This window comes from Galleria mellonella, unplaced genomic scaffold (assembly GCF_026898425.1).
Source record: "Galleria mellonella isolate WM207_F2 unplaced genomic scaffold, CSIRO_AGI_GalMel_v1 utg310, whole genome shotgun sequence".
Classification (NCBI taxonomy): domain Eukaryota; kingdom Metazoa; phylum Arthropoda; class Insecta; order Lepidoptera; family Pyralidae; genus Galleria; species Galleria mellonella.
In genome coordinates this window covers 1-11,766 of record NW_026442071.1, presented here as the reverse complement: position 1 = coordinate 11,766, position 11,766 = coordinate 1, and the positions used below count along the sequence as shown (strand labels likewise).

General features: G+C 36.4%; 1 protein-coding gene across 1 annotated transcript; it reads right to left on the bottom strand.

The window, feature by feature from the left end:
* Window positions 1-499: 499 nt before the first annotated feature.
* Window positions 500-11,625, bottom strand: LOC128200894 (MAP kinase-activating death domain protein-like; the record flags this gene model as incomplete). The annotated part of the gene is made up of 8 exons (XM_052895745.1): window positions 500-1,820; window positions 2,447-2,571; window positions 2,757-3,107; window positions 3,402-3,608; window positions 6,852-6,898; window positions 7,415-7,487; window positions 10,529-10,570; window positions 11,501-11,625. Coding segments are annotated over 8 exons (1,196 nt in total), but the record flags the coding sequence as incomplete, so codon positions are not given.
* Window positions 11,626-11,766: the final 141 nt, after the last annotated feature.

The window sequence follows — 11,766 nt, the reverse complement described above, 5'->3', positions numbered from 1 at the left end:
ATTCGGTGCGCTCAAACTCTTACTAGCTTCAAAACCTCTGTTAAATCTTACTATGACTTTAGTACTATTTTCCTGTGTTCTCTCTTCGTTTTCCTTCGGCATTTTTTTCTGTTGTATGTATGCTGTTAAGTATGTGTATGTTATGTATATATTTAATTGTGTATATATATATATATATGTTGTAAAAAAATTATGTATGAATGTATATATTTAATTGTGTATATATTATATATGTAAGATTATATGTATGTAATCTATATATGTTTGTATATGATAATATTTATATAATAGTGCGCCACCTACTCTTTGTCTTTTTCTCAATGTCCTCTACCCAAAGGTTGTCTGGAAGAGATTGCTTAGCGATAAGGCCGCCTTTTGTATCACTTCTCATTAATATTTACTGTATTTGTTATTTCTCTTTTTATTTGGTGCAATAAAGTGTACTTAAATAAATAAATAAATAAATAAAAATATTTTATTATAAATATAATTGTAGAATTTTTGATATTTTGTGTACAATCATAATAGGAAGATTCATGCAAAAATCAGCTTGCCTCTAATTTTTTCAAATTGCCTATCGAAACGCTTTTAATAACTATATTATAGTTGTACTGTAATTTGATCAGGAATAGATACAATAACAAAATTAATTAATGTCACTGGTAGATTTCGGACATACATTTTTACAAAATAATTCGTTATTTCGTGTTTACCTACGTAACCAACAAGTTGAGGCGGTTGTGCGCTGTTGTTACGTCATAAAGAAGTACAGTTTGTATTAAATATTGTTATATAAAACAAATTAGCATTTAGTATAGGTATACTCGTCTTAACCATATTATGCAATTTTATATTCTCAAAAACGTTCAATGCTAAATATAAATAAATACAACTGGTGATACCTACAGAACGTCAAAAAATAGGATACATTTTTTTTCTAAATCGCATAGGTACCATTGGACATCGAGCATATAAGTAATATGATTATTGCAGAGACAGTAATTAAGGAACACAGACATTTTTATTATCATTAATACTAAAGGGCACCGCGATAAAACGAACGGAACATGCCGTTCTTTATGTTTTTCTTACTCAGTATACTTAGTAAACAATGTTGGTGTGTCATATATCGAAGAGTTATCTAAAATGAGACAAAAAAATTTAAAATATACATATATAGATAACACAAAAACATAATTTATTCATTTTATTTTAGAATAAAACAGAGGTGCCAGAATTATTTATTAAATAGGCTTAGTAAGAAAAATATATATATATTTATGTACATATACATCGGTGCCGGCGTACGATGCGATCGATATAAGAATAGGAACGTCATTTACCTCTACCCACCAACTTTGAAAAGTACTGTTTGCATTAGCTTGCACAAAAAATATTTTACATATATATCTTTCTATATTATTTAACTAAGTAACATAGTGTTATAATTTTACTTAATCATTTTGACAACTAAAACAATACAATATGGCGAAAAGGCAGTCCTATTCTTCCTTTGATCGCATTATGTATCTATATGTATTATTATCACATTTTGTAAAAGGTACCTATAGGGTTTCGAGGTATGACGGGGATACTAATTCCGGTCGGTGGTGGATGAGCGGCGAACGTTGGTGCGCTGCGGGATGACGAACTCGGCGTGGTGGCGCGGCGTCGTGAACGGGTTGGTCGGCGCGAATGCTGCGCTCGGGCCGCTGGAGCCGCCCAGGCCGCCCGGACCGCCCGGACCGCCCGGGCCGCCCGTGGACGCCTGTCGGGCTGGCGGCCGTCGCGCGGGGCTCGAGTTCGCGCTGCCGCCCGCTCTGCGTTTCCATATACTATTCTTTACGACCATATATATAAAGCAAAAAGCCGCGACGGACAGATTTTCATTATAAAAGCTGAAAATTTCTCTGCGCATGTCTCTAACACAGGTTAGAATAATTAGGGAGTATGTAGTTTAGATCATCGGGGCTTTGGCAGGTAACAGGTGACAAAGCTAAAAAATTGCACTTTATACTTTTATGTTTTTTTTTTTTAACCACTCATACTCATCTATCACGTTACTTGTATGGAAATTTCAAGGTATTTTGAGATTTTGAACTTGTTCCTGGAGCACAATATAAGTAATAGTACTAAAGTACAGTATAGACACTCCCTGTCGCCCGCTGTGATCTGACGCCACCCTCTTACTAACACACGTCAGCATAGAAACTCTATTTTCGCGCTCTAGTTGTAACTACACACGCACACATTGTCACATTTACAGACGTTACTATTTTCTGTAGTTTTGATAGGTACAGATCTTGTTTTTTTTTTATGAAGTGTCCGGAGGTACTTGGGATTCAGCTAGGTATACCCTTTACGACTGTATAAGAACAGCTCGACTAAGTACTAGGCTTGGTTTAATTCAACTTTAAAAAATGTACGTATGTATCTTTAGACATACTTGCTGAATGCACTGAAGTCGGCCGCAACGGACATCTGTCGCGGCGGCAGGGCGGGCGGCGGTCCGACCGGTCGACTGCCGCCCGCCCCCGCTGCCCCGCCCCCGGCACCAGTGCGCGGTGGTATCTGCAAAGCGAAGTCTTGTTATTTGATGATTGATAAGTTGACAAAAAAATTATATAATTAAAAATAAATACATTATTGCAATATGAATAATATTCTAATATTGTAAGATCGTTAAATAGATTTGTAATCGAATAATAATAATATTGATTAGCATAAGCAGTACTATGGTAACAGCAGGTACGCACCAGTGGAGGGTCGAGGGGTCGCGGCGGGGCGGCTTGCGAGTGTGCGCGTGCGAGCCGCTGCTGCAGCGGCGCGGGCGGCGGCGGCCGGCGCGGCGGCGCGCTCCCCGCACGAGACAACGCCGCGTGCGCCTGCCCGCCCTCCGCCGGCCCCGCCCCCGCCCCCGGCCCTGCCGCCGGCCCCACGACACCGGCTGCCGGCCCCGTGGCACACGCCGGCGGCCCCGCGATACTTGCCGCCGTCCCCGCGACACTTGGCGTCACCTCTCTCGACTCTGTGAGCGCGCCACCTTCACTTTTTGCAAATGATGCTCTGGCTTCACCCGCACGGCTCACCGGGGACCTCTTTTCTGCCTGTAGCGTATAAAACTTTGCAATTTAAATTGTAACTTAAAAATGTGAATTATAAGGCCAATAGATATTCTGTAGTAAATCTGTGCATGGATAAATAAACAACTTTTAATTATCGTCATACCTATAAAATCTGCAATTAATAAATACGTATAATTAGATGGTCTTTTGGATGAGTTTATTCTGTTTCAAGTGTCAAATGTTAACTGAATCTACATCTCGAATTAACTACAAAAAATTACAATAGTGTACACATTTAGAGTCTCAAGGCCGAAATGGTAAACTTCATAATTTTACCTGCGGACTAGTCTTTTTTTTAGGCGAGACCACTTCAAAGTCAGCCTTGGGGCTTCGTTGCGAGTGCGAAGAGGGCGAGACGGGCGCAAGCGCAGCGGGCGAGGCAGGAGGCACCCGCGCCGCCTGCTCGAGGATCGCCTTCTTCTGCTCGTGGCCGGCCGCGAAGTATGAGAACACGCATAGCACAGCATAACATATTTGGTCAGCCTGAAACACAAATCACACGTCATAGACAATTTAAATTATGTGAACGGGTCATGTGCAGGTACTTTTCACCTAGACGGGTGAAAATTATCGAAAATTAGAGGGTAATATTTTCCGAGTGTGTATATGTACGGTTCTTTGATCGAAACATGTAGACCAAAGGGTTTGACAGATTATACAATGCAAATCAAATGTGATAGGTGAGATTCAACTAGATCCATGTTAATTATTACTTTTTCTTCTCATTCTAAGGGTACAAATTTGTTGGCCATGAACTGTCAAATACTTACGGATATTAATTTGGGTGGACATTGTTAGTAATGGAAATTTTAGTCCCCATTGATAACCTTATTAGGACGACCTCCACGCGGTCCCCTCTGGAAACCATCGTGAGTAATTTGTGTGAATTTGCTACAATGCACCAACTGACCTGACTTCATTCTTATTGTTTCATTCTGCACTAGTGTCTCGCATTTGTATACTGTTAACATAGACGGGCGTACCATTCCCTCTTCATCTATTAAAAAAAAACCTACTAGAGGTTAATAAACAGCCAGGTTTTATAACTTTCATTGTGATTCCATACATTTTCTGTACTACCTAATTACACAACACGTATTAAATTGATGTGATCGTGCCTGTCTTTTGTAAAATAATGTACCTAAATAAACTACAAAATACAAGCCAAAATAAATAACCAAAGGAAAGCATTGTGACAACTTTTTGACAAAATATCTGTCCTGAGTTTTAAAATAGAAAAAATATATTATTATCTTACAGAAGGTAATATTTAAAAAAATAGCGCTTATTATAAAAATATAGCGTACTTAAAATGCAATAACATGCAATTTTGAATACTTATGAGGCAGAAATTTCAACGATAACTTTTCTTACAATCATTCTATATATTATTTTTATTTATTTATATCAATATTGTTCTGTTTTTGTATTTAATACTTATTTGTAATGTTTTTGTATTTAATTTTTGCATTTTCCACTACGTTTACTGGGTGTAGATTTAAAGTCAGCTTTGTTGCGGGTGGGGAGGGGGGGGTCCTCTGTAGCCCACCTCGGACACTCCATACAAAAACGCCATGATATGTCTTACAATTAAAAAAACAATGGAGTCGATTCTGATCTCTAAAATTGAAATTTTAATTTGATACCACAGTAATTTCGCAAAATTATCAAATTAAAATAGGTTAAGAGATAAATTTAGACAAATGGCACTACAGAATCAGCTTCAATTACCGTTATCTGTCCACTGCTGAACATAAGCTACCTCCATAGACTGCCATAAAGTATGGAACCATTCCTTATAGCAGTAGCAGTTGTTAGGGATAGCGTGGGAAAAATCGAGCGCCCTTCGGTATATTGTTGGATGTGCTTTGAAAAAGCTGCACAGTGTTCATTGCAATATAATTCATCAAATCTTTATAAAATATACAAAAGTTTATTTAAAATTTTAGATCACTGTTACTATTCACTTGTACAAATATTTTTATATTAATGCATATCAACTTATTTCTCAGTAATAGCAATTTATGAGTGGTGTCATAAGTGTCACAGTACCTATATATATTTTTAATAGATGATAATGGAATCGTAATCCCGCCTGCGCTAACGGTATACGCTGGCGGGACACCAGTGAGGGATGATAGGTGAGATGAAAGGGCAGATCAGATAGCCCACCGTGATGAATACACCTGGAATTTAGCACGATGGTTTCTAAGGGGGACCACGTGGAGGTTAACCTAATAGGGTATAATAATAATAATGCTAGCAATAGGACTGATAGTCCGCATTACTAACAATCCGTTTCCCCCCTAGTACCTATATTATGATATGTAGATACTGTGATACTCATGAAACCACGAGGCATAGTTATGATTTCTAATCATGGCCTAAGTATATTATTATTTTGTTAGTTGTCTAAGTGGTCACATCCAAATAAATTTCAACGCAACAATAGTCGTATTCGTATTTTAAATAACTCTGGATTTCGATAAAAATTTATACTAATGGAGACTAGCTAGTTACTTTATATTTCGTAAACATTGTACCGTCTATCCTTCTCTGACAACGGCGCCAACTGAAGCGTAGACTAGAGACCTTAATTAGAGCTTGGGCGCTGAAGTGTATTTTAGAGGTGGTGTGGTCAGATCCTAGAGGGCGGCAGAGAGTGCCAATACTTAGTTATCTTAGTTACGTATTTACGTACCTTATTTAACACTATTACTTATACTGTGTTAACAGACACAAATAATACCATACATCAAATAATAATCTTATATTAAATTATTAAATATTCTTGTATGTCCATGGTACTCTGTTCATGTCTATAGACGTCGGTTACCACTTTCCGATTGTAGATAATTGTCTATAATTTCTAGGAGCAAATTTATTGTTTCTTAGGTCAAAGACCGCACTAGTTCCATACTTACCTTTGTTACTCAATACAATTAGATGTCTTGCAGCTTCTCGGTAAATAAAAAAGGTAAAGTACACGAAGGGATTATAAATAAAAAATCACCTAAATAGCAGAGGCCCGCCATCTTATAAATGAAGCTAAACTTCTACTAAATTATTCGCCACTCGACTAGACCGAAGAACAATTAAAATCAGCCTTTCATCACTGGTTGATTAGTTAAATGTTCTATTTACTAACGATAAAGGAATTAAAATTATATATTAACCCAATAAATAGCGAATATTTGTAATGATATTTAAAAGCAACTGTCACTTCTAATTCCCATTACTAATAGATTTGCGTAAGCTCTGCTGAGCTGCATTAGCCTTTATGTTATATCTGTAAATCATGACTGTGCAGAAAACAGATGACAAGAATAGGTAGTATAACTATTCCCGAATGTTTACAAAAGCATATGTTAAATAAGTATATGTTTAGTAAAATTTGACAAAAAGTAGATGGAATTGTATTAAAATAAAAATAAATATATAAACAGTTAAACAAATAAAGCGTTAGAAGGAAATGTCATGCAAAATAAAAATAATAATTTGACAGTACATACATCCGTAGGGGCTATGAAACGTAAGGTGCATAATGCAGTTGAGTTCCATGGGTCTCGACAAAGTACCGAGAAAGCCATATGGAGAAGAAACGGTGAAGGTCAAGCACTACTTTCTCTGCCTACAACATAAGACACGAGAGTAAATGAATAAAACAAAAACAATTATAAACATAAAAAGGATGCTTATATTTTATAAAAGATTTGTAATACTTGCCATAATAGATTTGTACTTCCTCTGTAGTATTTGTCTGGTTTTCGGATCTGAAGAAAAAATAAACAAATTTTACAGTAAAAGTTACATAAGACGTCAATTTATGAACAAAATGCAGCATGGAAATTAGACAAATAATAGAAATTTAAAAATAGATATCATATTTTATATATCATAGAATAAAATGTAAAATAACGTTATCGTAAAATATCGTGTGTAGAGATCGAAACGCGTCACTTCTATAATTTAAGTACTTTTAAGTCACATTACAATATGCTTTTGGTGTTAAAGAAATAAATAAACAATACTAAGAAACAATAGTACATTTTGTCTTGCCCTTCTATGGTAAATTATAAAACCGACGGTAATAATTTAAAGGAAAGCGGGTAAATACATAGGACTGATTACGTTTAAATGCGAGAAAATATGATGAATCTCGCTCTCGCTTCGAATTTTTGTAGACGCACAATTTTGAACATGTCATCATAAATTAATAATCTTACCTAAATGTTAAAACAAATGAGTAAAATATATTAGTTGTAATCAGTAATAAAATATATACTTACTAAATTCTTCTAAAACGAAGATACCTCCGTTCTGTGTGAAGCATTTTCGAATGTGATCGAGCCGCACAAAGAACTGCAATTTAAAAAAAATATGTAAGAATAAATCGGTATACGAAATCATTAAATATAAACATATCAAAATATGTGCTTATAAAGATGCCTACATAGGTACAGCGTCCGTTTATTTTTGTACTTTAGTGTCTTTACAAATAAAATGTGAAATAAATTATTCAGACAATTTATAATACATATATACACGTATATGTACATTCTTGTTATATCTATAATATATTTAATTACCTACCATTACATTTTAATTAGATTATGGGGGTCGTCAAATTGTTTACGTACTACTTTTAATGAGAATAGCATTCATTATTACTTAGTATTGACTGTATTTAAATTTATAATTAAATTAGACTGTACTACAACTATTATTAGTTCATATAAGGAGGAAGATATATTTCTAGTAAGGGAACACAGCTAACGCTCCACAACTCGCCGGTCGGCGGTACATATTCATTAACATTAACATCAACATTATTCGACATGTTAAACAGATCATGCAAAAATATACAAAGCATCATGCATTGCCATAAAAATTTGTAGAAGAATATATATTTACTATTATTTATATTTCGTCAAAAATAATTCAAATATAAATCTCTTATCTGTTTTTAATTCCATAAATACTTAATTACATTGATTAATTCTTTACATAATACAGAAAGTATTGAATCTGACAAATTCGGTTTAGATTACGTTAAATTTCATATTTAAGAATTCCTTAAAATGCCATAAATACAAAGATTAAATTTGTATAAGTTTATCATGTATAGCATCATTATTATGTAAGTATGTATGTATAAATGCTAATTTTATGTAATTAAATTGTATTAATACATAAGTAGGCATATAATATGATACTGTTCACTTATTCAAATTAGATGCTTTAATTTCATAAATTTGAAATTATCATATCAAACTAGAACATCATAAAAAGACATGCATCGGCCTACTGCCCTATGCTCTATAAAAAATATTAAGCATGCTTCATGCTCCAATGCGATACGGGCAGCGATATAAAAGCTAAATTTCGATACAATGTTACATATGTACTTGTTATTAAGCAGTATATAAATCCTCTGTAATTTTTTATTTAACCCAATGTATCGAAACGTAGCTAGCTCACCACAATATTATGTATTTGACGAACAAAAATTCAACGCACTCGTCGGCAGCTTTTAATACCGAAAGTAAATAAAAGTTGAATTTCTGTATATCCAGAGATTCGGCAATGAACAGGAGGGTGGAGCAAGGCGACGGCGGCGCGGCGAAGTGAGGCGAGGTGCGCGGGGAGTGCAAGTGAGGAAAGATTATGAGATGCGGGCTTATAGAAGATGCTAGGTTTAGGTGCAGGATGGGGAGAGCCACGCGAGGACGCGGGCTGCGGAGTTGAGGTAGAGGCGCAAGGATAGGTGGTGGGTGCGGGCAGCGAGGTGGTGCAGGGTTGCGAGGTCGGGTGCGGGGTGAGGGGCGTGCGCGACTGGCCCGGGGCCGCACCAGAACTTGTGAGATGGCGAATGCTCTACGACTGACCTCGTGACTTGCGTCCGTAAAGCTTTAGCGCTGACGTGACGCTCGCTCGGGCTCCGGGTGATAAGGGACGAACGAACTAAACCTCAACACAATGTGTGAGAGCGAAATATCGAGACCGCTCGCCGGACGATCCACGATAACGAATGCAAGCTGTCGGGTGCGATTATATAAACAGATAATAAACAAAGGGCGTCTATGTGCATGCACGACCGCGCGCTTCGGCGCTCGCCGCACTCGGGAGAACTAATACAACGCTAACAACGGCTAAAAACAATCGGTAAGCCTCAAAACTACAAGTAAAGCCCTACGACCTCGAACGATCATCGCTAATAGCGCGTCTCACGGTGACCGTGACAGAGATCATAAAGGTCGTAAAGGTCGCCATTACTAGTGAATGAACCACTGTGTACCTCGAAATCCTTTAGCGCAGCGGGTTCGGCGTATCCGGAAAGAGTAGAACAGACAAAAAGAAGAGATTAGTAGAGGGCGGCCGAGCGCGTGTCAAGACCATCTCAAAGTTCCTAGCGGAGCGACGCTCCGGCACTGGCGCCCACACTCCAGCGGTATACGGGTATGGCAGACAAATAGCACATGCACAAATTGTATGGATTAGATATATACGTAAATCAGATAGACAACGGTTACCTTAAATGTAAAAACTAAGCTATTACATCGAATTAGTAATAGAAAGATATTAAAGGGCAAAATACTGGATTTTTGATTCGACATAAGCTATACTCGATAATTAAAATTATTAGAGAAAATGCAAAATCGTTCGGAGACGATACTATTATAAAAGAAATAAAATGTATAGAAATACATATATGTACTTATCGGATAAAATTTAGGTAATCGTATAATGTTGAAGAATTTGAACTGAAATAGGAAAGTTTGAGTGGTCCTTGCATACGGGTATAATATTATTATTATTATTATAATTGTTGTATATTTAAAAGGTTTTATAAACCAATTCGTTATGAGAATATATAATATGTGGGGGATCGATCTGGCAGCTTTTTGAGTGGTGCCGTGATACGAGTATGTTACAGCACAAGTAACTCAACAATATGTAACTTATAGCACGTATCCCCTGTATGTAGTGAGATATAATTAGGTTTCAATGTCATCGTCGGATGAGAAGCTTCGTTAATGTATAACAATGCGCTAACGGCACCGATACAATACTGAGACAATGAAGCGTTGCCCGGCCCGGGACATGGTACCGCGCCGGTGCCGTAGATTGGCGTACAGGTGCGTCTACCGCTGTACGGCACTCTACTGGTATCGGTCAATCATATCGAGACTTTTTCCAAATGAAGCGGAGACACTGACAGACACCTTACCTGATCAATATATCATTATCATGAGTATACCAAAACGGCACGGACTTACAAATGTAGCAACGATTATATCCTTTGATAATATTATTATCAAAACTGTTTTGGTATATTATCACAATAATATAAATAAGCCGACAAAAAGTTATAAAAACACAGTGAAAGCATTGGGACATACCTTGCTGTGGTGGAACAGAAGACCGACGCCTTCCATGCACACCTTTAAAAATATTAGTAATAAATTATGAATATATATTACGTAAACAAGTAAGCACAATTTACACCAATTTTCATGTTATATTAAACATCAATATATTGACTTATAATATGGTCACAAAATAATAAACTATTAACAGTTAAGTGTCAAATAGGATACGAGTTATTCAAGTCTATAATATGTGTCATAGTTGTCTTATATTAATTTATTCTAAGCCGATCGTATATAACACTATCGAATAATAACAGTTACCAGCTTAGTATCAATATATAGGTTAAACTTTCAATACTACTTATAACTAAGAATATTCTCGTAGTATATAAGACTAAACTTACATAAATAAACCTTTGGAATAAAAAAAATATTATAAATTATTTTTATATAATTAATTCAAATAAATTGCACGAGAGAAAATACATACACATTAAAGATATATCTGTTGCGTAATTTTAACTAACCTATATCATAACAGTTCTGTTTTGTCTTTTCAGGCGACTTCAAGCTTAGTTTATATTACTGTTTTGTGTCAGTTTCAGAAAATAATTATAGAATACTTAAGAAATTTTTTAAATAATTATATTTGCTTTTAGTGAAATTTAAAAAACGTGTACCTTTTCAAATTATATCAAAATACTGTACTATACATAGAGTTGCTTGGTTTATCTCCAATATTAATTTTTATATTAACTTTTACACGGCTGACCAAAAAAGGAGTGCAGTTTCTTGACTTCACCCTAACTTCTAAATGCCTGGGCAGATGTGGATGTACGGGGTATCGTTAAAATCCTTTTATCACCCCGAGCAAAGGTGGCTATAATATTTTTTAATAGTTTGTTTTTGGCAAAATAATTTCTTGCGTAGCAAAAAGTACTTTTATTGTTGTAAGCTTGTCAGTGGAATGCAGGCAGGTAGGTTTAAGGAATGATATAGTACCTGTATAAGGCCACCCTCGCCCGTGGCGCAATCCTGTATGGGAACTCTCCGCCGAGCTCGGCCGCGTCCTGTCGACGCCCACTCTTCTCCATCGCCTCCTTGATGCAATAATACAGTGCTTTGCACTGCAATATTAACACAAATTCAATTTCTCAGACTGTTTGCTTCATTCTAATGGACCAAAATCAAGATTATATGAATGTTTAATGAGTGGAGAAGGGGGGGGGGGGGGGGGGGGGGGGGGGGGGGGGGGGGGGGGGGGGGGG